The sequence below is a fragment of the Ruditapes philippinarum genome, unplaced genomic scaffold (genome assembly GCF_026571515.1).
Source record: "Ruditapes philippinarum isolate M1 unplaced genomic scaffold, ASM2657151v2 ctg1078_1_1_1_1, whole genome shotgun sequence".
In the NCBI taxonomy this organism is placed as follows: Eukaryota; Metazoa; Mollusca; class Bivalvia; order Venerida; family Veneridae; genus Ruditapes; species Ruditapes philippinarum.
In genome coordinates this window covers 353,471-378,701 of record NW_026854045.1, presented here as the reverse complement: position 1 = coordinate 378,701, position 25,231 = coordinate 353,471, and the positions used below count along the sequence as shown (strand labels likewise).

At 33.5% G+C, this 25,231-nt stretch overlaps 2 protein-coding genes across 2 annotated transcripts; both read right to left on the bottom strand.

The window, feature by feature from the left end:
• Positions 1 to 6,458: 6,458 nt before the first annotated feature.
• On the bottom strand, positions 6,459 to 10,046 carry LOC132738786 (uncharacterized). Its single transcript, XM_060726381.1, has 2 exons — positions 9,763 to 10,046; positions 6,459 to 6,877 (listed from the first exon to the last, which is right to left on the bottom strand). Exons 1-2 carry the CDS (start codon positions 9,845 to 9,847, stop codon positions 6,513 to 6,515), a joined length of 450 nt encoding a protein of 149 aa, XP_060582364.1. The 5' UTR covers positions 9,848 to 10,046; the 3' UTR covers positions 6,459 to 6,512.
• A 3,608-nt stretch (positions 10,047 to 13,654) lies between these two features.
• Positions 13,655 to 14,861, bottom strand: LOC132738785 (uncharacterized). The gene is made up of 2 exons (XM_060726380.1): positions 14,527 to 14,861; positions 13,655 to 14,200 (listed from the first exon to the last, which is right to left on the bottom strand). Exons 1-2 carry the CDS (start codon positions 14,633 to 14,635, stop codon positions 13,857 to 13,859), a joined length of 453 nt encoding a protein of 150 aa, XP_060582363.1. The 5' UTR covers positions 14,636 to 14,861; the 3' UTR covers positions 13,655 to 13,856.
• Positions 14,862 to 25,231: the final 10,370 nt, after the last annotated feature.

Below are 25,231 nucleotides of genomic sequence, written 5' to 3'. Positions count from 1 at the left end.
TCACATTGTGATATGAAAATTATCATATTTCATTCGTGGCTACAGCCACTCATGAAATATTCATTTTCATATCACTCAAAGAAAACAAATATAGAAATCCATCGAATATCCTTTATAAAATATATTTCTAGTGAAATATCAGTTAAATTTCTAGTGAAATATCAGTTAAATTTCTAGTGAAATATTAGTGAATATTTCTAGTGAAATATCAGTGTATATTTCTAATGAAATATCAGTGACAAGGCTTAATAATTCATTCGATTTCATGGGGGTTGCGGCGCAAGCGCCTTTAATACTTGAAATTCATTAGACTTCCTATCGGTTACTTATCGGTTACTAAACTTATTTCGCGATATCGGTTTACAAAACTTATTGTGTAAATTTTTTTTTTCTATCGGAAATCACTGACTGTTGGTTTTGGACAAGGAGGAAGGGGATGGGTGGGATAAATATAAATTTTCGAATTACCAATACTTCGGTGTACGCCATGTTCTTAAAATTATTTCACGGCGTCTCAACGCCGTGATATTGTGATGGGTAGTTTTCGGTAGCATGGGCAAAAGTCACGTGACAAAATGCCTTTCGATTTCTACAGCCGACATTTTATTGTTTTTACGCAATCATTGTACAGCCCATTTCTGTGAAAAGTTACATAGAAACAGTTTGTTTTTTTTCAAAACCATATAGAATCTAAACAGTATTTGTATCAACACACGAAATATCAGCGTTTTATATTAACACATTAATTCCGGACATCCTTTCGACATGCTTGAGAATGGATTATGTATGGTGGCTGATTTACGCCATCCGTATATTTTCGCGTCTTCGCCTCAAAATGCGAACACACGAAGGGACGACATATTTTGACTAATGTGTTCTCATGTCGGATCTATGTCTCTCCCAGAGTGAATCTTTTCACGTGTAAAATGTCTTTGAACATTACATTCCTAACTTCTCAAGGGATTGAGATAGAGTTAAAGGCTTTTCAGCGTTGGTTACACGTTATCTTATGATCGACCTGGGGTCATTTTTAGCCTCTCACAAGTCCAAAATTTTCTTGGCGATGAGGGGAGCTCCGCGTTGTTTCGCGTATATACGAGGTAAAGGGTTAAATCAGTTTTTACCACATCAAACTTTATTCAGAATTCATGTCTCGTTATTGTGAGCAAAATTCTGAGTTTCCTTTAGATATGAGCAAAAAAATGTTTTATTAACCCCAGCCGAAAAGACGGTGGGGGATATAGAATTAGTCTCCATCCGTCCGTCTGTCCTTCCGTCCGCCCCTCTACATTTTTGTCCGGAGCATATCTCAAAAAGTATCAGTTTGAAACTTTGTAGGTGGAGGTATCAACTTGAAACTTCATTGGTGGATAAATCATATTTAGGACAAGTGCAGTGCACAAGAATGATAACTCTACGCTGCATTTTTTTTTCATTATTGCCCTTTGTTATTCTTCAAACTCAATTTTTGTCCACAGCATAACTCGAAAAGCCTTTGAGATATCAACATGAAACTTCATAGGTGGATAGGTCTCGCTCAGGAGGTGTGCAATGTGATAACTCTAACATTCCTAAATTTTGAGTTATTGCCCTTTGTTAATTTTCATGCTTATTTTTTCACCTGAGTGGAGCATTAATTAACTAAAAAAACTTTAAGATGTCAATGTAATCTTCATAGGTAGATAGATCTTTTTGAGGATGAATGTTGTGCGAAAGAATGATAACTCTACCCTTTATAATTTTTGAGGTATTGTCATTTGTTATTTTCATACTTTTTGTGCGGAGAATATCTAAAAAAGTGTTAGAGGTAACAACTGGAAACTTCATAGGTGGATAGCTCTTTTTGATGAGAAGTGCAGCACATTAGAATATTAACTAACCGTGCATTATTTTTCAGTTATTGCCCTTTGTTATTTGTCATACTTAATTTTGTCCGGGGTGTAACTACAAAAGCCTTTGAGATATGTACATGAACCTTCAAAAGTGAATAGATCTCACTCAGGTGGTATGCAGTGCAAAAGAGTGATAACTCTACCCTTCATAATTTTTAGTTATTGCCCTTTGTTATTTTTCATACTAATTTTTTCACCTGAGTGGAGCATATCTCTGAAAAAGTCTTTGAAATGTCAACATGAAACTTCATACGTGGATAGATCTTTTTGAGGAGGAATGTTGTGCGCAAGAATGATAACTCTATCCTTTATAATGTTTGAGTTATTGCCATTTGTTATTTTTCAAACTTTTTGTCCGGAGCTTATCTAAAAAAAGTGTTAGAGGTAACATCTTGAAACTTCATAGGTGGATAGATCTTCTTGGGGAGCATTGCAGCACACTAGAATGATAACCTACCGTGCATTGTTTTTTTCAGTTATTGCACTTTGTTAACTTTCATACTTTATTTTTGTCAAGGGTATAACTACAAAAGCATTTGAGATATCAACATGAAACTTCATAGGTGGATAGATCTTACTCAGGAGGTATGCAGTGCAAAAGAGTGATAACTCTACCCTTCATAATTTTTGAGTTATTGCCCTTTGTTATTTTTCCATACTATCTTTTTCACCTGAGTGGAGCATATCTCTGAAAGTTTTTGAAATGTCAACATGAAACTTTATACGTGGATAGATCTTATTGGGGAGGAATGTTTTGCGCAAGAATGATACCCTTTATATTTTGTTAGTTATTGCCATTTGTTATTTTTCATACTTTTGTCCGGAGCTTATCTCGAAAAGGTGTTAGAGGTATCAACTTGAAACTTATTAGGTGGATAGATCTCATTGAGGAGGAGTGCAGCACACAAGACATTTAACCTACCGTGCATTATTTTTCAGTTATTGCCCTTTGTTATTTTTCATACTTAATTTTGTCCGGAGCATAACTACAAAAGCCTTTGAGATATCAACATGAACCTTCATAGGTGGATAAATCTCACTCAAGAGGTATGCAGTGCACAAGAATGATAATTATTCTGCTCTACTACATAAACATGACTCTTGTAACAAGTTACATTATGATATTTTAAAACCTTCTGAACAAGTTAACATGTCAATTCAACACAATGCTATTTGGAGATACCTTATCAATATATTTGAAACTGTTTTTTGTTGTTGTTTTTTTTTTTGTGTGGGGGGGGGGGTGTTTTTCGCCGTGACAATCATATTGCTGCATTTCCCAGCAATTTTTTACTTGTGGTACTATAAGTGATTAGTTATTAACTTATTATTACTGAGTGAACAAGTATTTTGTATGGAAGTCAAAATACTACTTTATTTTACATTTTGCTACCTTTACAACATATAACTGCCTTTTAAGAATTACTTTCTTGTGCTGTGAAACATCTTACTAACTGTTAATCCATTATTAAAAACATTATAAAATATATGTTTGATATTTCTAATGAATGCAATGAATAAGGATGTGCCTTTAAGCTGAATTTGCTAATGATTCACGGCCATATGGCAAGTATATAAAATATTCTTGTCAAGCAATTTTGTGCGTATGTGTACGCAAACATGAAAAAAGTAAATGATTATGTAAATATTGAAACCATTGCGGTCCTTTCCTCCTTCGTTCCGGACCGTTCCGGGGTCCGTATTTTTTGCTGTTTTAACCCTGGTTACGGAATTTTGTTATCTCTTATTGGTTTTAACTTTATAAGGAAATAACAAACTTGTGTACGCAAATCTTCTAATCTTTTAAAAGCCACTGCGCAACACTATTGATTCTTTATGTCATTTATTTTATATCGTTAAAGTGCAGTTTAAACACAGATTTAGGTTAAGATCCAAATTCACACAAAACATTTAAAATGTGAAAATGTTTTGCTAAAGTGCAAAACTACATTGTATGTTCGTGACGTAAGCAATACTCTATCAGTATCGTATCGAGAAGAAAGCTTAGTATACTAGTGTTCTGTTAGAAATGTTAGAGTGTTCATTGAGTGATTTTCCCGAGGTATGAGGAATGCTCAGTGAGTAACGTTCTAGCGGTGTGAGTAGAATTCCATGAGTAATTTTAAAGTCCTCGAGACTATTTTCGAGGTGTGAGAAATACACAATTTAATGAGTAACGTTCACTAAGTGTGAATAGTGTTTTCAAGTGTTCATTGAGTTATGGGAAATGCTAAACGAGTAACGTTCTCGAGATGTGAGAAGTGCTTATTGAGTTACGTTCACGAAGTGTTAGGTGTATCCCGTTTGTAATGTTTTAATGATCATTGAGTTACGGCCCCTAGGTGTGAGAAATGCTAAATGAGTTACGAAGTTCACGAAGTGTTCGGAGTATTTCCTTTGTAATATCCAAGTGCTCATTGAGTTACGGCCCCTAGGTGTGTGAGAAATACTAAATGAGTTACGTTCACGAAGTGTTAGGTGTATCCCGTTTGTAATATTCTAATGATCATTGAGTTACGGCCCCTAGGTGTGTGAGAAATGATAAATGAGTTACGTTCACGAAGTGTTAGGGGTATTCCCTTTGTAATATTCAAGTGCTCATTGAGTTACGGCCCCTAGGTGTGTGAGAAATGCTAAATGAGTTACGTTCACGAAGTGTTAGGTGTATCCCGTTTGTAATATTCTAATGATCATTGAGTTACGGCCCCTAGGTGTGTGAGAAATGCTAAATGAGTTACGTTCACGAAGTGTTAGGAGTATTCCCTTTGTAATATTCAAGTGCTCATTGAGTTACGGCCCCTAGGTGTGTGAGAAATGCTAAACGAGTTACGTTCACGAAGTGTTAGGAGTATTCCCTTTGTAATATTCAAGTGCTCATTGAGTTACGGCCCCTAGGTGTGTGAGAAATGCTAAATGAGTTACGTTCACGAAGTGTTAGGAGTAATCCCTTTGTAATATTCAAGTGCTCATTGAGTTACGGCCCCTATGTGTGTGAAATGCTAAATGAGTTACGTTCACGAAGTGTTAGGGGTAATCCCTTTGTAATATTCAAGTGCTCATTGAGTTACGGCCCCTATGTGTGAGAAATGCTAAATGAGTTACGTTCACGAAGTGTTAGGGGTATTCCCTTTGTAATATTCAAGTGCTCATTGAGTTACGGCCCCTATGTGTGAGAAATGCTAAATGAGTTACGTTCACGAAGTGTTAGGAGTAATCCCTTTGTAATATTCAAGTGCTCATTGAGTTACGGTCCCTAGGTGTGTGAGAAATGCTAAATGAGTTACGTTCACGAAGTGTTAGGAGTAATCCCTTTGTAATATTCAAGTGCTCATTGAGTTACGGCCCCTATGTGTGTGAAATGCTAAATGAGTTACGTTCACGAAGTGTTAGGAGTAATCCCTTTGTAATATTCAAGTGCTCATTGAGTTACGGCCCCTATGTGTGAGAAATGCTAAATGAGTTACGTTCACGAAGTGTTAGGGGTATTCCCTTTGTAATATTCAAGTGCTCATAGAGTTACGGTCCCTAGGTGTGTGAGAAATGCTAAATGAGTTACGTTCACGAAGTGTTAGGAGTAATCCCTTTGTAATATTCAAGTGCTCATTGAGTTACGGTCCCTAGGTGTGTGAGAAATGCTAAATGAGTTACGTTCACGAAGTGTTAGGGGTATTCCCTTTGTAATATTCAAGTGCTCATTGAGTAACGGTCCCTAGGTGTGTGAGAAATGCTTAACGAGTTACGTTCACGAAGTGTTATGACTATTCCCTTTGTAATATTCAAGTGCTCATTGAGTAACGGTCCCTAGGTGTGTGAGAAATGCTTAATGAGTTACGTTCACGAAGTGTGAATAGTATTCCATGAGTTATATTTAAGTGCTAATCAAGATTTGTTCGCGAGGTGTGAGGAATGCTCAGTAATGTTCTAGATGTGTGAGCAATGTTTCGTTCCAAGTTCTGTTCTCGAGGAAATTGTTAGTAGTATATGAAATTCTAAATCGTGGTGTGAGTAACTGTGAATGAACCGAAAAGAGGCGATTGGATTTGAGACTCATGAAATGTATTATTTTACTATAATTATGTTTCATGAAAAACCATTTTTCACTTGTTAAAAACGCCATGTTGACCCTCTATAGTGTTGACACTATCCCAAAAGTATAGAAAGTTTCTATCGCGCTAAATGTTTGCATATTTACAAGTCCTTTTTACGGAATTGTCGGAGAAAGACGAGTTAGAGCATGTATGCAAGCCGCCATATTGGTAGTTTCCCATATAATGACATCACAATGGAAAACACCCTCTCGCGTAAAGAAAAAATGTACATATACTTGAAAAAGGTATAAAAAGGGGATAATTACGATATTATCCGACATAAGTCGATGTCTACCGATTCATAATTAGGGTTAGTACTCCTCAGGCAATCGGAACGTCCTCGGTTATTATCTATAATAGATGACGGAAAGGGCCGAAAAGTTGCGATTGATCCTCATGTAGTGGCATTTTCTACTATTTATACTTTCGTATAAAGATATATAAGATACATTAGGGATACAGAACAGAGATAAAAAGATGAACTTTAACACATGTATTCAAAGATTATTATTAACAAAACTTGGGATGACATTTATTTTCCAAATAAACAACAATTCTCTCCACTGTAATGGCCCGTGTCCTTCAACGTGTTCATGAATGCATTGACTGAATCCATGTCCAGACTGCCGTGATCAAGTGCCGTTTGTATCTCCTTCAACCAATGGTTGATCTTATCTTGTGTCACGTGACCTTCGTGTATGTCATGCATTATATGATCCATGAGATGATGTGAATGCGCCGCTCGAAAATGTCCAACTGATGGATCTTCTTCCGAATCCTTAGTATCTAGGTCAGAAGGCGGTCTTGGGTCACGTTTTGGGCGGAGCAATGGCACTTGTACATTGACATCTAGATTTTCTGCTCTCGTGTTGTCATCTTGTTCTCGTGCCAACATTTCTGAAAGTAATTTTGAATTACTTTAAAGTTAACGATCTCTTCGAACCACCTTTTGTAAAGGAAAAAAAATTATTATGGAGCGATTCTGTATTCCTATTGTTTTAACGCTCACATCAAATAGATGTTTTCTGTCATTCGTTCTTAGCTTTGTGTAAAATTTATACACCAAAAGCTCATTGTGCTATAGACTATAGTATTTGATATAACATGTTTTAAGTAAGATACTAAAACAGAAGTAATATGAATTATTTTGTAATGACATTTAAATATGAGTATCGTTAATATAAAAGGTAGAACATCATACTTTTTATAGCTACAGTTTCGATTGGTCAGGGAGGATTTCTTTTGGATTTATTAAATTATGCCCAGAAATCACATGCTGTAAGTGATAAATGCCAACTATTTAAGGACGTGCATTTGGACTGAATGCTCGGTAAAGTCAAGTTTAAATTTAGATCTGAGGGATAATGTTTTTAAAAACGTGAAACATGTATTTAACATGAAATTATTTCTGAAGTCAATTTTAAGTTCCAGTGACTGGCGTGAAACATGCATTTCTGTGGAGGACACCTATAAAATATTTTTGTAAAGTTTTTATCAAAATATGAATATTATGGTTAAGAAGAGGACTTTTGGAAGACTTTCAAAAATTATGGATCCCTCCGCACGACTTACATTACGTTATCACAATGCTAAAATGCTTTGAAAGAACTTAAAAATTGTTTTATCGTTGTTTCTACAGAAAAAAAAAGAATCCAGTAATACAAACATGCCCTTTAAAAGCCAATATGCTTTATTTGCTCACCGAATTTTTGTTATCAGTTAAATTCAATTTAAAATTCAATTCATTTTAATTTTTTGTAGCACAAACTTTAGACTTGTACAATGAAACTTTCAAGAATTTAGGACAAACTGATAAAATTGTGTGGTGACAGGGGATTTCATGCATGTAGGTCAAGGCCAAGTTCATTACCTTAAAGGATGTTTTGTAACAGTGTTGCATACGTCGAGAACGTGACTAAGTTCAAAGGTCATTGTTATTTCTCACGGTCAAGAAACCGAATTTTTGTTACGTTTGTAAGTCAGGGCAGATTATTGACCAGAGGTCTATAGTTACTAGAGATTAATGCAGATCAAATGTACCAATCTGTGTGGTCCAAATAGATTTGTCTTATCTCTGTATATACTAATACCCAGGGCATGTTATAAAACATTGTTTTATATATAACATATAAATAAGAACATGTAGTACTCTTTTGAACCTCTGAACGCTTACAGTCGTTAATTAAGATAATTTAACAGTGAACATGTAAAATGAATAATGGCAGAAAATGCCTGTTTTAAGGGACAAATGTCATTGTTTGCGTATAAACTGTACATTTTGAAAGACGAATGCCATTTATTTTACATTTTTTTACAAAGGAAATATATGTTGTAAGAGACAAATGTCACAAATGTCATTGTATCTGAGAAAATAAAATGCTGTAAGGGACAAGTGCCATTTTTGCCCGTAAGAAACGAATGTCATTGTCTGTAAGGGAAGAATGTCATTGTTTGCCCAGAAAAAAGTCAGTGGTAAAAGGAAAATGTCATTGTGAACACGGAAAAAGTATCATGTTGAAAAGAATGTCATTTTTTTACACAGAAAATGTGTAAGAGACGCAACATGTCATTGTTTCCTACGAAAATAAATATTGTAAGGGTCGAATACCATTTTTATTTTGCTCAGAAAAAATCAGTTGTAAGAAACGAATGCCATTGTTTCTACAGAAAATGTATATTCTGAGTGACAAATGTTATTGTTTACAAAGAAAATGTATGCTGTTAAAATTAAATGCCATTTTTTGCTAAAAAAATGTCTGCTATCATTTTTTGCATGAGTGTCGATCGTGTCAGATAAGATAAGCTTTTTTAATATCCGCTTTGTTCAATATGGTGAGCATTGCAATATTTATCAAGGGAGCTCTAGTTCGAACCCCTGGCGAGGCGTAATTTCTCCGTGAAACTTGATCTCGGACATTGGTTCTAATGGTCATTTGTCTCTCACCGCAGATTCAGAAATCCTGTGAGATTAGTAGCCGGTCACTTGCGTACAGAAAATTGCTAACAATTGGAAAGTTATCCAGAAAAAAATCGTTCGGTGGATCGACGGCCGGAGCATGGCCAAAATGTGTTAAAATCTTTGTAAAAAGCAGGGAAACAACATATCAGACACAGGCAAAATTTTCATTTCTTCGTTTTAAATTTTTCATTCATTATTCTGTAAATGTCCTCAAAATAAATACACTAGGCAGTCACAGGAGCAAAACTTTTCTTCTAATAATGAATAATATGTCGGTTTCCTAACTTGACCCGCGTGGGTCAGGTTAGAGCGTTAAAAATTCACAAAAGTTGTCACAGTGAACTCTGGAAACGTCAATAAGCAAGTGTAATGAATTGTTTAGACTTGTTTTGATCATACAATTTCCACAATATCTGTTATTGAAACTTCCAGGGTTTGTCCAAGTAACATAACTTGTTTTTTTACTACTCGGAGATTCTGTCGGCGTCTAAATTTCGTTCCACATATATAGATATTTTTATGCTCCAAACCCAAAATATATAGAATTGATACAGAAATTCATGCTGGGGTTTTAAGAAAATGTCGTTTTAGCTTGATTTGAGTACATAAGATCATTTTAATATTTTTGTCATTAATTTGCCTGAGTATCTCTTTAATGTTTTACTTTATACAGCTTCAGCCATAATTTTGATCAAATAAACGTTATAAATGCAGTCTATGACATTCGTGTCTTACAAAAAATGTTCTGTGCAAACCATGTCATTCATTAAAAATAATAATAATCATAATAAATATAATAAAAATAATAATAAACGTCACTGACCTATAAGACTTTGTGAAATAACACGATTTTCATAGCCCCTCGGCATCACCAGCAACAGTAGTCCAATAACAACAATACTCTTCATTTTTTTTTACGTTTTAAACTCAGAGTTCATAGATATACGTCCGTATTCTCAGCTTGAATGAACTTTTGGAGAGAAAAAAATCACCAAAGTTCACGTATTTTCTCCACGCGTCCGTAGCATCTCGCCTATTTGGTTCAATGTTTACAAATACGTAAATGGGCTTGATAAGAGCGGATATGTTTGGTTTGTAAAAAGCCCCGTGTGAAATGCAAAAGTTGAACGTTCAAACGGAATAGAAATTTATTGGGTCAACAAAATGTCAAATTTGAAAACAAGATAACCAAATTGCAAACGCAATTTATTTATTAGTATAACAACGATGGTACTTATTAAAATATGTACACAGATATAAAAACAAAACAAAAAACAACTTTCCATAAATTCTGCACCCTTGTTTGTCCATTACCTTTCTTTAACGTCATCGAAATATTTCAGAATTTAATTCTTACTAAAGTGGATGGCAAGTTACGTAAAATATGTTTAACTTAACATAAAGGGAATGAATGTTAAATTTTTAATGATAATTTCTACTAAATACAATAACACTGAATAGTTAATATTGATTTTTTTCTGTTCACTACTAAGTATATTAATATAGACATTTTAGAACATAGTACAATTCAGATGAATTGAATTCTGAGGTCTCCATGACTGAAGTGTTTTGTGTATTAACTTATATATATTTCGTTTTTAACCTTTTTAAATTTTCATTCTAACATGCTTCACACTATTACATCATTACACGATATGACTTCAATAACCCAAATGACGTCAGCAAAATAACTTTTTATTTTCATGTTAGAATGTAAATATGTATTAAAATTTCTTGCACTACTGTAAAGTATAAATGTGCACGGTTTATCGTTCAAATGCTTATTTATTTAAACGATCAGGCCTTTTTGACCTTCGTATTTATATTCCTCAACATTTGAACTCGAACCGTGCATAACTCTGTACAACAATGCACTCAAAATTGTTCCCTAAACAAAATTATTTAAAGTGCTGTCAACTTCGACTTCTTCGTATGGATGCGAAATGTGGGAATTACTGACTTACTATGTATACCCTGAAGAACCGAAGCACGCCCAAATAACAAGGTATTTCTTCATTGTTTATGGCTAACTACGTGTTTGCATAAAAACCTATTATTGAACTTTGTTTTTTATTGAATATTTCTCGATTCAAATGTCATTACTTTAAAAAAAATTGTTAAAAGTTGCACCGCAATGATGACTTCATACTTGAACTACCTTTAATTACTATTACATATACATGTAGATCTAAGATTATATTGACATATATATTATTTACGGTTTTCTTGCATACATTGATATGATTTTTATATAGATCTATAAATTTTGTTTCTACAGAAGAGCGTGAAATGTGAAAATTGGCTTATAATATTATAAAGTAAAATAAGGTATTTTCGCGAGGTCAACATTTCGTGAATGCGACATTTCTGACTAATTGGCGATGTTAAATATTCCCGAATTCCTTCTTTCAATGGTGTTTAGCGGACGTTTATTTTTCGCGAAAATCTTCTATTTCCAAAATTAACGAAAATTTGCCCCTGGCGTTTAGCGGACGTTTATTTTTCGCGAAAATCTTCTATTTCCAAAATTAACGAAAATTTGCCCCTGGCAAAATGTCGGATTTTACAGAATCTAAGTAATGTTTTAACAAATATTGTTCATACTTATTACGGAGTGGATACTACGTTCCAGTGTGTGCAATAATTAGCTTTATCACACACCCGTGCCGATTTTGCGACTCCGTAAATATGGTATTGCACGGCCGTGCATATATTTTGACGTGACGTCATTAGCGTTATACAAACGTAGTGTAAAGACGCGCTAAATGTTAGCGTTATACTATAGGCGCGTCATGAAAAATGACTCTTATTTCACTTTAAACAGTCTTTATTTTGGGTATGTGATAAATAGAATATTAAATTCGTGTAAGTTCATTACTGAAGTTATTGCACTCGTTGAATAAAATAATATTACGCTCGCCAGAGGCTCGCATAATATAATTTTATTCAACTCGTGCAATAAATTCAATATTGAACTTACACTCATTCAATATCCTCTATGAATGCAATTCAAGTCAAAAACCTATACTTTGTATCACATTGTATAGTAATTTATATATTACTTTTATATCTAAAGCTGTCAATGAAAATGACTTAAGAAAAGTCATTCAGATATGTTATTTTTTCCATAATTAATTATCACACATTAAAACAACAACAACAACAACAAAACAACATAACTTATAATTAACTAGAATATACTCTAGTAAGATGAATAAACACGAAAGGCCCCTGAAAGTGTTTGAAAATTCCTAAATAAGAATACGAAAATCACCTCCCAAATGCACTGTAGTCTAAATTACAGTATTACATAATCGGACACAATATTTCATGGAAGGTATTCATAGTAGTGACAAATGCACGTTATCATCCACTTCCTATCTGACTAGTAAAGTGAAATACTTCTATAAGCCCTATAAGGATATTTACCAAAACCTTATCAAATGTTTATAAAAAAAAAACATTCCAAACAAGCATGCCTTGTTTCAGTGAGAACATCTTACAACTTGAGATAGAATTTTGTCAATTTTCACAGATAAAGATAATTTTGTCCTCTAAAACTATCACGATTTAAGAGATCACGTCATATGTGTAAAGGCGTGTGTCACGTTTTGGGCCGAAGTTCGAATGCTTTTCTCATGTCGTAATGTGACAGTTTACTATTTAGCTCGATTCCGTGAACTTGTACAATGTATTTAAAGGCCCATTATGACACAGAAATGCTATCTTTTTTTCTTCTTAAAAACTTCTTTTTTTTTGGTACCATGTAACAGTTTCCAAACATAGTTTTATTTTCCAATATGCATATTAACTATATTTTGATGGTTTTGTTATATTGGCAATTTGTATAATTATATATAGTGAGTAAGTATTTTGTATGAATGTGAAAATACATTACTTCATGTTCAGCGCTACTTCATTATCATCTTACATGATAGCTGTTAATCCATTAATAAAACATTTTAAACACATGTTAGACATTTTTCTAAAGAATTAAAAAGATTTCTGAGCGTAATGTGTCTTTAACCCTTACTACGCTAACATCCTAACCACGCTATCTTAAATGGACTTGTCCGTCTGTCTGTCTGGGTGAAACCATTCATCATCATAGGGAAAATTTCAAAGTATGCATTGATTGAATTTGCAAACGTTGTAGACCTTAAGTAATTCTATAGATAAACGTTGATTTTTTGTAAGAAAAAAATGTTTGAAATATTTTGAAACAAATAAACTGGAAATAATATACTAAATTTTTCATTGGCAAGATTGTTTTACCAGTTTACCTACAACGCCATGTTTGTTCTCGAAATCGTGAATTTTACCTACTCAGTACAGTACTGGTTTTCCAGCGGCTAAAATTAGAAACCGTATCGCTTTCAAAATTGTGAGAGCTTGCCGATGATTGGCTGTGTGAGAGGTCATGAGAAGGTGACCCCCTATTGGTGTCCGTCAGATCCTAATGCATAGCGTCAATAAAGAGCTGATTTTAATCAGATTGGTACATAGGGGGTATCTGAGGTATTCCAGTATTTAGACCACACCAAACAGAGCATGCCAACGTAGGTGTATTTACGTAAGACTGGTGCAAAACTTCCAGATTTAGAATTACAATGTATAAAACGTAATTACAGTGATTTTTTTTATGAGATTTCCACAAAAAAAAATAATACACACAGTCTAACAGTAAACAATGTCTATATGAGATCAGAGATAAATCAGTGACATCAATTTGTAATTCATTCATACTTGGCATGCATGCAATTTCAAAGTTCAAAAAGAAGACAAAAACCTGTCAAGTCCTTTAATTGAACATGATTTCAATATGATTTTTATTCAGACTTTACTGTCATGTTTTAATACTGTCCGTAAAATGTTACAACATTTTTTCAGAGTTAGACAACAATTTTTTTTCACTCGTCACCCTACTATACAGCAGGTATCACCGAAAGTAGTCCCCGCGAATTTTTCTTTTAGCATCGAAAGGAACCGGTTCACAGACTCGGAGGAAATAGTCCCCCTAGACATTGCAGTTTGTAATTGATTTAACCATTTATTAAGCGATTCTTGTGTCACCTGACCTCTTCTAATGTTATTCATAATATTTTGAAAGATCCCAGAACTGCTTGAACGAGCGGCAAAGTCGTCTGTCAACAGCGGAGTAATTTCACCATTTTCACGTTCAGCGTTCTCTCCGGTGTGAATTTCTTCTGTTTCTTTGGAGTTTTTTGGAATACCTTGTCCTTCTGATTCATCATTTTCAGCTGTAAAGACACAATGCATATATAGGATCAATGTTGCCTTTGCATGTTTCGATATAAACCTAAAATGAAAAAAAATACACGCAAAAAGTAACAATCGCGATTTAAAATATAGTCATTTTTTGCTCGCTCTTTTTTTTTTTTTAATTTATCGGTATCTATTTCCTTCCAACATATTTCAAAATATTTTTTCTTATTATATTTAAATATTTAGTAATATAAAGAACAAATATACGTATTTTCTTTTTTTCCCCACAAACTACACAATTTGTTATAAAATGTAATCCATATAGATATAAAATTCTTATTTTCAAATTGAGACAACTCACCGGCGACGTTTTGTACATGTACATTAATTTTTCCAGTAGGAATCGTTGCTGCCGTATTTATATAAACCGTAAACAACAACAACAATATTGTAGTTTGAAATCGCTTCATTTTTTTCACAAAAATAAAATATTGTACAATTTCTTCTTTTTCTTTTCTTCACATGAATATGTCTGTCCGCTATATAAGACCGATAGATTCTATGTTAAAATGCATTTGGTGACTCAAATATTCGCTTTATCTAAATTGTATCAGAAGTTTCCAAAAATAGATCCATTATCTGTGTCATGTAAACATGGAATTAAATTAAAGCGGTTCGGTCTGTTCACCTTTGCATGTGAAAATCTGAATATTTTTCGTGCTACTCTGAAAATCGGTAGAAATGTTGGCAATCGGAACGTCGTCGGCTATTATCTATAATAACCTTATAAAGGACCAAAAAGTTGCGATTGTAAATATAGGCAGGGCACCAGCGGAACTTTCTGTGTTGTTTCGTTCCAATTCGGGATATGCATTAAAAGAATAATTTTGTGCAAGTTCCCGGAAGAACGTACATGTCTGACTCTCTTCTAAAAATGTTCAATCAAAATTAAATAATTATGTTATTTTGGTTCAGAGTATCGTCTGCTTGAATAAATTAAAAGAACGTTTGCTCATTAGGGGAAACATGTAATTCATACGAAATTTCTCCCCGGCACGTGATCTCGGACATGTGAGTCTTATGATTCATTCACTGCTGAGATATCACGTGGACTTGGTAACCGATCACGTGCAGGTAAATTGATTTGGAGACCGCGCCGAAGCGCGGCGCTCTTATGGAATGAGATCAGATTTTGTGAAAGGGCGACAGCAACTTCTCGAGCCTTTTAGTCGGTCATAATAAAAGCCGAAAATTCCGATCGGTATGAGGGTGCTTGATTATTAAATAAGAATGAAATGTCGCGATATGTTACAATGAATTTTCGCAATGCAAACATTTACAAATGAAATAACCTTTTCCGTCAATAAATCGCGCTCTTCGGGGTTTTTTATTTATCATTTTGTAGTACACAGTCGGTTATCATGTCATGGTATGTTATTGTTGTACATGTATCCTAGAATGATCAGTTGATGACCTAAATATTCCAAAAACCTATTTATAGATATATCTTTTTATCACTCCTATCGGTAAATGCCGGTCTCTCCCGGTCTATTTTGACCAGGATTTACTAGTGACCGGCGAATAGTACCACACGTTTATTGTCCGGTCTCTCCCGATTTTGGAGTAGATGTTTGATATCGTTACAATTGGAAAAAAACAACAATAGCATGTTTCATTTTATCTATATGAGATAAAAACAATAAATATGTACACGGATTTATATGTAATATAAATCCGTGATATGTACAATAATTGAGAAAAAGGTACATTTTTTATGGTATTAAAATGACATTATCAACTTTGAAACATTTTATTTAATTATTCAATTTGTTATCCGTGTTTAGTAAAGATGCCGAGGAATTATTCAAAGTTACAAATTAGATTTTATGAATTATTCAATTGATCGATAATTTAAAAAATGATAAAGAAAAATACAATGTACATGTACATGGTTTAAGAATAAACAATATTATATATTGAAAGATAAACCATAATTTACTGACTTTTTCCAGTTAAGCTTTTACTTATAATCGTCGGTCAATATGACAATTGAATTCTTAAAATTTATTTTACAATTTTAATAAAAAAGAGTAGTAAAAACTCAGTATCAAAATAGCACATAAAACACAAAAAAGAATAAAAGAAAACAATATTCATAAAATTTGTATTTTTTTTAAAATTAAAATTAATAGATATTACAATTATTGTATAATAAACAATTATGCTCATCATGATCAACATGGTAATATAACCAGTGTCATATTTTTACTAACTTAAAGTGTGAACAGATACCTTAAGGGGGTCTTCGCTAATAGCGATAACATGTACATAATAAGGGACAAATGTGTGGTACGTGTTGATCATGCGTTACACATATGGATTATAAATGATTGCATACATGTATATCCGTTGCTATTAATAACCACGATCATAAAGAAATAACAAGTAATATTCTAATCTCTAGCATGCCAATCAAAGTTCATAATGAACAATGTCTTTCGTCCGCTCATTCATAAGTGGTATACATTTCTGGTAGTTTATAAGAATATCTTGTCATCATATGTGTACTAGTTCATCTTCACTTGCTGCATTTCTTGCTTGGACGCCCTTTGATGCTTTGCATCAATGCTTTTCTTGTTATTTCTGGTGTGGAATTACAGTCGAGATATGATACAAATATGCGTTTTAAACCCGTGTAATAACCAGACAAACAATACAAACAGATTAAGATCAGACCTAAATATGTTTATGTCTAAAAAGAAAAAAATAGGATTGCAGAGTACTAAATTTTGTAGTGTAGCTGAGTTAATTTCATGTCATTGAGATGAATGAAAGCGTTAGAATTTAATAAAAAAAAATATTCTTGAATTACAGGTGCTCGTTTTCTCCCACAGTTTTATGTCCGTCTGTTTCAGGCTTACAACCATTTAAATTGGGCATTATTCCTGTATTGGAAGAAAAACAAGCAATTATCATAGTATTGCAAGCAATCCATAAGTCCCCTACCGGTTAGAACCCCATCAACATTCTGAAGGGCCATTGTCCATTCACTAATGTTTCAATTTTTCTCTATTTTAAGTAAATTTGTTGGAAATGTTCTTTAAAAGTGATCACAGGAAACAGTTTTTATGAACAGACAAACGGACTGAAGGACACTCTAAAGTTAATATTTGAAACATCCCTGTTACCAAAATATAACATTTTTAAAAGCAAAATTCTTAAAGAGGAGATAACTCTAGAATTAAAGATGCAATTTCATAAAATTTTCCAGCTCTTTTTGACTAATCACAAATATTGTTATATTTGCCATGTTTTAAGCCTATTTGTTGCCAAGGCAACCAATATTTTTTTTTTAAAATAGGAAGAACAGATAAGACATGCATAATCTCCAGACTGCCATCTACCCATATTTCAAGTTATAATCTCCATACTGCCATCTATCCAGTTTCATAAAAATATATTCAGTACTTTTCAAGTTATCGTGGGATCCAGTTTTGTGGACGGACAAAATAGGAAGAACAGATAAGACATGCATTATCTCCAGACTGCCATCTACCCATATGTCAAGTTTCATAAAAATATTTCCAGTACTTTTTGAGTTATCACTGGATTCAGTTTATGTGTAAAATATGCCATATTTTCAGTATATGTGTTGCCATAGCAACCAGAATTTTCAACATAGGAAGAAAAGAAAAAGACGTGCATAATCTCCAGATAGCCATCTACCCATATTACAAGTTTCATAAAAATATTTCTATTACTTTTTGCGTTAACACTGGATCCAGTTTATGTGTAAAATTTGCCATATTTTCAGTCTACTTGTTGCCATAGCAACCAGAATTTTCAACATAGGAAGAAAAGAAAAAGACGTGCATAATCTCCAGACTGCCATCTACCCATATATTACAAGTTTCATAAAAATATTTCTATTACTTTTTGCGTTAACACTGGATCCAGTTTATGTGTAAAATTTGCCATATTTTCAGTCTATTTGTGCCATAGCAACCAGAATTTTCAACATAGGAAGAAAAGAAAAAGACGTGCATAATCTCCAGACTGCCATCTACCCATATTTCAAGTTTCATAAAAATATTTCCAGTACTTTTTGCGTTATCACTGGATCCAGTTTATGTGTAGCATTTGCCATATTTTCAACCTATTTGTTGCCATAGCAACCAGAATTTTCAACATAGGAAGAAAAGAAAAAGACGTGCATAATCTCCATACTGCCATCTATCCATATATCAAGTTTCATAAAAATATATTCAGTACTTTTCAAGTTATCACGGGATCCAGTTTTGTGGACGGACGGACTGACAGACAGACGGTAAACCGGTAGGGGACTAATAACAGAAACTTTAAAAACATTTACAACAGCCCTTTATATAGATATTATTTCTATGTTTGGTTTTACCTCACACCAACACAGTATAGATCATATGGCGACTTTACAGATTTACTGATGGAGGAAAACCTCAGGTGCCCTTCAAAGCATAATTTAAGGCACGAACGGGCATCTGTGTAGAACCACCGACGTTCCGTAAGCTTACGGGATTCGAACACACAACGGTGAGGGCCAAGTGGTTTTAAGTCAATGACTTGCCCATCACCGCTGTGGGTTCGAATCCCTAAAGTACTTTGGATTCAATCATGCCAGAAAGCTATTTATTACATGCTTTTCGGTAGTTTATAGAAATATATCAGTGAATTAAAACTGATAATTTCACTGTTTTGAATTTAAGCCCCTAATGTTGTTTCAGTGAAATACCAGCGTGCACAGTACTGGGTACCAACTTAATGACGTGACGTCGTAAATGAAGTCACGTTGTTTTATTATTTGGCGCGCTTTTCATTCAATATTAGGTTTAATGTCTTTTTAAAACGTTTATTTGCATATAATAAAAAGAAAATGTGTTTAGTTTAGTGTAAGATCATAATATATTTTACCTTGTGAACACAAAAAGTTCATATTTCACTCGTGGCTGCGCCACTCGTGAAATATACGTTTTGGTGCTCACTCGGTGAAATATTTTTCGATCTTACACTGAACAAATATCCTCTATTTAACCAGCATACGGAACGTCGGTGTGTTATACAAATATCAAGATTATCCAACAGACTATCCAATAAAAATCGGCCATACAAGTTGACATTACATGTATTATAATAAAGAAAATATATGGAGTGCTATTCATGACTGACTTTGTGAGCTATGTTGAAAAAAAAAACTAAAACAAAAATATAACAAGATCAATTCAAGAACAAAATTTATTTAACAGTCCAGCTGTTTTATAAGCACAATACAATACATTCCCTCATATTATCATACACATATTTAAAATTTATTGCAAAATTTGTGTCCCCCTAAATACATAGTATACAAAATTATCCTCAGATTTACCTCATCACATCATACTTTAAAGGGACTCTACTGAAGTATTTTGACACAACAAGAAATATTTTTTTCAGATTATCTTCCTTTTGATTTACTTCTAAACCAATAACTTGAGTACAAAATTTCAGATCGTCTGCTCACTCCGTTTTTACTCTATTTGTGTAAAATGGCCCAAAATTGAATAGCAGTAATACATCTTTTCTTCAAAATTGGGCTATAGTTGCATAAAGGTACGATTTTCAATTTATTTCTTAATAAGCTTTTCTAAAGTGCCTTTCAGAAATTCAAATTTTATGTTTTTAGGCTTTTGGACCTCAGTGGAGTTCCTTTAAAGGTCATTATGCCACTTTAACATTTCTTCCATCAACATACATAATTATCAATCATCAAAAGATATCAATAGTTATAAACTTATTCTTAAAATGATTACTTATCAAACCATCATTTCGTAATACTCAACAAACCAGTTGCTGACTATACCAGTTCCCCTCTTATCAGCACAAGCATATTTCCTACTTCTTGACATAGGTTAATAATAATTTTGATACAGCTATTCACTGTTACTGTGTAAACCCTGACTCTACTGAATATGTATAATGGAATTGCCCTTTCTTTGAATTTGGAACAGTCCAATAAATAATTTAGGGATTTCAAGTCATCCATCTTGAACCAAAATGTTAACCTGCTAGAACTAGAGAGTAAACTTGCTAGAACCAGAAAGTCTACCTGCTATAACCGAAAAGGTTACCTGCTAGAACCAGAAAGTCAACCTGCGAGAACCAGACAGTTAACCTGCCAGAACCGGACAGTCAACCTGCTAGAACCAGAAAGTCTACCTGCTAGAACCGGACAGTCAACCTGCTAGAACCAGAAAGTCTACCTGCTAGAACCAGAAAGTCAACTTGCTAGAACCAGAAAGTCAACTTGCTAGAACCAGGAAGTCAACCTGCTAGAACCAGAAAGTCTACCTGCTAAAACCAGAAAGTCAACCAACTAGAACAAGAATGTCTACCTGCTAGAACCAAAATGTTAACCTGCTAGAACCAGACAGTCAACCTGCTAGAACCAGAAAGTCTACCTGCTAAAACCAGAAAGTCAACCAACTAGAACCAAGAAAGTCGACCTGCTAGAACCAAAATGTTAACCTGCTAGAACCAGACAGTCAACCTGCTAGAACCAGAAAGTCAACCTGCTAGAACCAGAAAGTCGACCTGCTAGAACCAGAAAGTCTAACCTGCTAGAACCAGAAAGTCAACCTGCTAGAACCAGAAAGTCTACCTGCTAGAACCAGACAGTCAACCTGCTAGAACCAGAAAGTCACCTGCTAGAACCAAAATGTTAACCTGCTAGAACCAGAAAGTCAACCTGCTAGAACCAGAAAGTCAACCTGCTAGAACCAGAAAGTCAACCTGCTAGAACCAGAAAGTCAACCTGTTGAACCAGACAGTTAACCTGCTAGAACCAGAAAGTCAACTTGCTAGAACAAGAAAGTCAACCTGCTAGAACAAGTAAGTCAACCTGCTAGAACCAGAAAGTCTACCTGCGAGAACCAGAAATTCAACCAGCTAGAACAGGTAAGTCAACCTGCTAGAACCAGACAGTCAACCTGATAGAACCAGAAAGTCAACCTGCTAGAACCAGAAAGTCAACCTGCTAGAACCAGAAAGTCTGCTAGAACCAGAAAGTCAACTTGCTAGAACCATAAAGTCAACTTGCTAGAACCAGAAAGTCTACCTGCTAAAACCAGAAAGTCGATCAACGAATGTCTACCTGCTAGAACCAAAAAGTTAACCTGCTAGAACCGGAAAGTCTACCTGCTAAAACCAGAAAGTCTAACTGCTAGAACCTGAAATTCAACCAGCTAGAACCTGAAATTCAGCCAGCTAGAACCTGAAATTCAGCCAGCTAGAACCTGAAATTCAACCAGCTAGAACCTGAAATTCAGCCAGCTAGAACCTGAAATTCAGCCAGCTAGAACCTGAAATTCAGCCAGCTAGAACCTGAAATTCAGCCAGCTAGAACCTGAAATTCAACCAGCTAGAACCTGAAAGTCTCACTGTTAGAACCTGAAATTCAACCAGCTAGAACCAGAAAGTTAACCAGCTAGAACCAGAAAATCAACCTGCTAGAACCGGAAGTGACCACCAGTATAGGTTCATGCCAGCCTTCACATCCTGTAATCTGACCAAGCTCTATACTGTTTGTATCTCACCTTTTTTTAACAATTGTAGTTTGATGCTGAAATCCATTAATAATTATTGTTCATTTAAAATTTAAAAGAGAAAAACCAAGACAGAAATATCAATAATAATATTTAATTAGGTTAATAAATGATCACGAATTATCACTAGATAACTGCAAAATTGGTCAACACTAATAAACTATAGAATGATATATTAATCAATCCACAAAGAATTACTATCATTATAAAATATTTTACCAAAACGCAGTACTAAAATAACTAAATGCAATAAAAACTTAATGCTAAACCAAAAAGGGCTAGGTGGGTGGCAAAAAAGACTTAGAACGTGATCTCGACTACAAAATAAAGAAACAGAATGGCGAGCAAAAGCAAAATAACCTATATATAGTAATTAAACAACCTATCAAATTCAATAACAGAAATTTGAAATAATCCAATCAGCAATCTAAAAAATAAACCGTTGACCAACGAGATAAGCTGATATAACCAGAGTCAACTCGATTCAAATAAAAAACTTTATCATTCACAAGAATTAATCGATTTTAACAGGTGTATTAAAATACGCTAAATTATTGTTCATTTAAAATTTAAAAGAGAAAAACCAAGACAGAAATATCAATAATAATATTTAATTAGGTTAATAAATGATCACGAATTATCACTAGATAACTGCAAAATTGGTCAACACTAATAAACTATAGAATGATATATTAATCAATCCACAAAGAATTACTAATCATTATAAATATTTACCAAAACGCCAACCCACCGGCCAAAAACATAATTACAAAAAAAAAAAAATTATATGCATATATATAATTATACTATACAACAATAAATATGATTATTCAAAATAATCAAACAAAACACTCAAAGTTCACCAAAAAAACTACTGAAAGCAGTCAAATGTCTTACGATGATTTATATATAAATCTCGAATACACATTCAATTTGAGAAAAAACAGTGTTCATTCGAGTTTACACACAATTCACTGAATACTGTTCTGTTTCTAGGAAAACGTCAGATACCATTTTCTCTAGAAATAACACAGAAATCACTCATTGTCCATATTCTAGGAAAACGTTCAAATACCATTTTTCTCTAGAATGAATTACTCCAAAGTATGAAATATTACTTTGTAAAGTATACAGTGAATTCATAAATTCATTAAAAAAAGAAACAATAGGTAGCAAATACAAATATAAGAAATCTCAATCATTCATAGAAAGAACAAAACTTTTCTAGGAAAACGTGAAATACCATTTTCTCCAGAAATATTTTCTTCAAGGTATTAATTTTTACCTTGTAAAGAAAGATAGCTAACTTGATAAGAATCTTATACAAGATAAGCACCCTTAAACAAAATTCAAATATTAATGCCCACACTATCCTTAGTATAATCAATCTACAGCTTGTTCAGATAATATAATACAAAACGAAATGAATATATGGATACAAATAATCCATAAGCTCCTCTCTTAAATGGGAGCGAAAGGCACAACCTTAATAATTACATGTGAGCAACAGTATTGATAAAAAATTGTCTTAACCGTCTTGTGCCCTCTAAGTTCAAATGTAAGCCACCATCTTTAATAGCAAACAACTCTCTCTTAGGGAGGCTGGCTTTCATGAAAGGACGAAAAGACTTCAAAAATTTGATTTTCCTATCTTTACAAATTGATTCTAGAGTCAAATTAACCTGTTTTGACCTTCGCACCAGTACTAACAAAGTCAACTGGACGAGGCAAAATAGAAGACATATAAATAGTATCAAATTGATCAGTAAAGTTTTTTAACAACTGAAATTAAATTTGAATACAAAGAAGAAATTTCTCCAGCAGATGAAACTATTAATGTCATTTGTACCCACATGAATAATGATATTATCATAATTCAAGTTAACTGCTCCTTTGGCTAACTTTGAAGTCAACTTTGAAATAGTGATTCCAGGGAAAGCACGAATATCAGTGTCCCAAATGTCAGAAACATGTTTGGCAATAGAATCGGAAATGATGATACATTTCTTGATTTTAGGATTTCTTAGACGATTTAAACGGGAAACTGAAGAAAAAAGAAAAGAAAAGAACTTAAACACAAGTACAATAAAGTGAATACCAAACAAAGAGAGCACAAGGATTAACACACATATTTGTTTCACTTAAACATTAGCTTATCACTAACAAAAATTTAAAATACTAATTTTATCTTGTACGGAAAGGGATATATAACGTTTGTAGACATCTGAATGCCAATCACCCAAGATCTGAATTTCATCAGCAGCAATGTTAGAAGCAAAGGCAAATGTAGCAAACCCACGACGAAAGGAATGTGACGAAAATTTAGAAGAATCATAACCCAATTCAGAGAGAAGAGATCTTAATCTCTTTTGAAACATGTAATAAGTAACTGCTTTATCATTATTTAACACAAATAAAGGTTGATCTACACTTTTAGTAGGAATAACCTTAAGCATATGATTATATGCAGTAACAGGACATAAAATAGAAGGATACAATTTAATAATAGGAGTTTGTAACAAACGTTGGCCAAATTGTATAGTTTTAGACCATCTAAAAGTAACACAAAGATTTTCCCCAATGGTAGACACATCACCACGTAATAAAAAATGTTTGACTTCCAAATCAGCCTTTCTAGTAGGAACTAAATTTGACTTTCTAGCCACCAAGAAAAAGGCAAACAAAAATAAACACCAGAAAACTGAATCATTAGAATTATCAAAATCTAAAATACCATGAATCTGGCTTAAAATCAGAGGTGATATGGCTTCAGCTTGTTTGACCGAATGTTGTTTAATCCGTGTCAAACCTTTTAAAGACAAATTAACAAGAAACTGATTCAAATGATCTAATGAATATCCTAACAATAAATGCATTGATCTAACCCCACTCAGATAATTTCTAATACTATCTACAGATTTAAAAGAACGACTCAAAAACTGAGCGTATAACTGTAAAGTGTAAGTATCAGCTGGCAAAAAATTAAAATGAAAATATAAACAGAACAAAACAAAAGATTCCCATTGAATCCTCAAATTTGTTTGTGAACCAGCTGCATAAGCCGACAAATTTGTAACTTTAAGGTCGTGTTTTAACTCTTTAAGTTCTTTTTCTGAAAGAAAGAAGAAAAAGAAAAAATTCTATTCAAATAATTACCAATCATTTTTTTTTTTTTTTTTTTTTTTTTTTTTTTTTTTTTTTTTTTTTTTATCAATAATAATATTTAATTAGAAAAAAGACTAGAACGTGATCTCGACTACAAAATAAGAAACAGAATGGCGAGCAAAGCAAAATAACCTATATATAGGTAATTAAACAACCTATCAAATTCAATAACAGAAATTTGAAATAATCCAATCAGCAATCTAAAAAATAAACCGTTGACCAACGAGATAAGCTGATATAACCAGAGGTCAACTCGATTCAAATAAAAACTTTATCATTCACAAG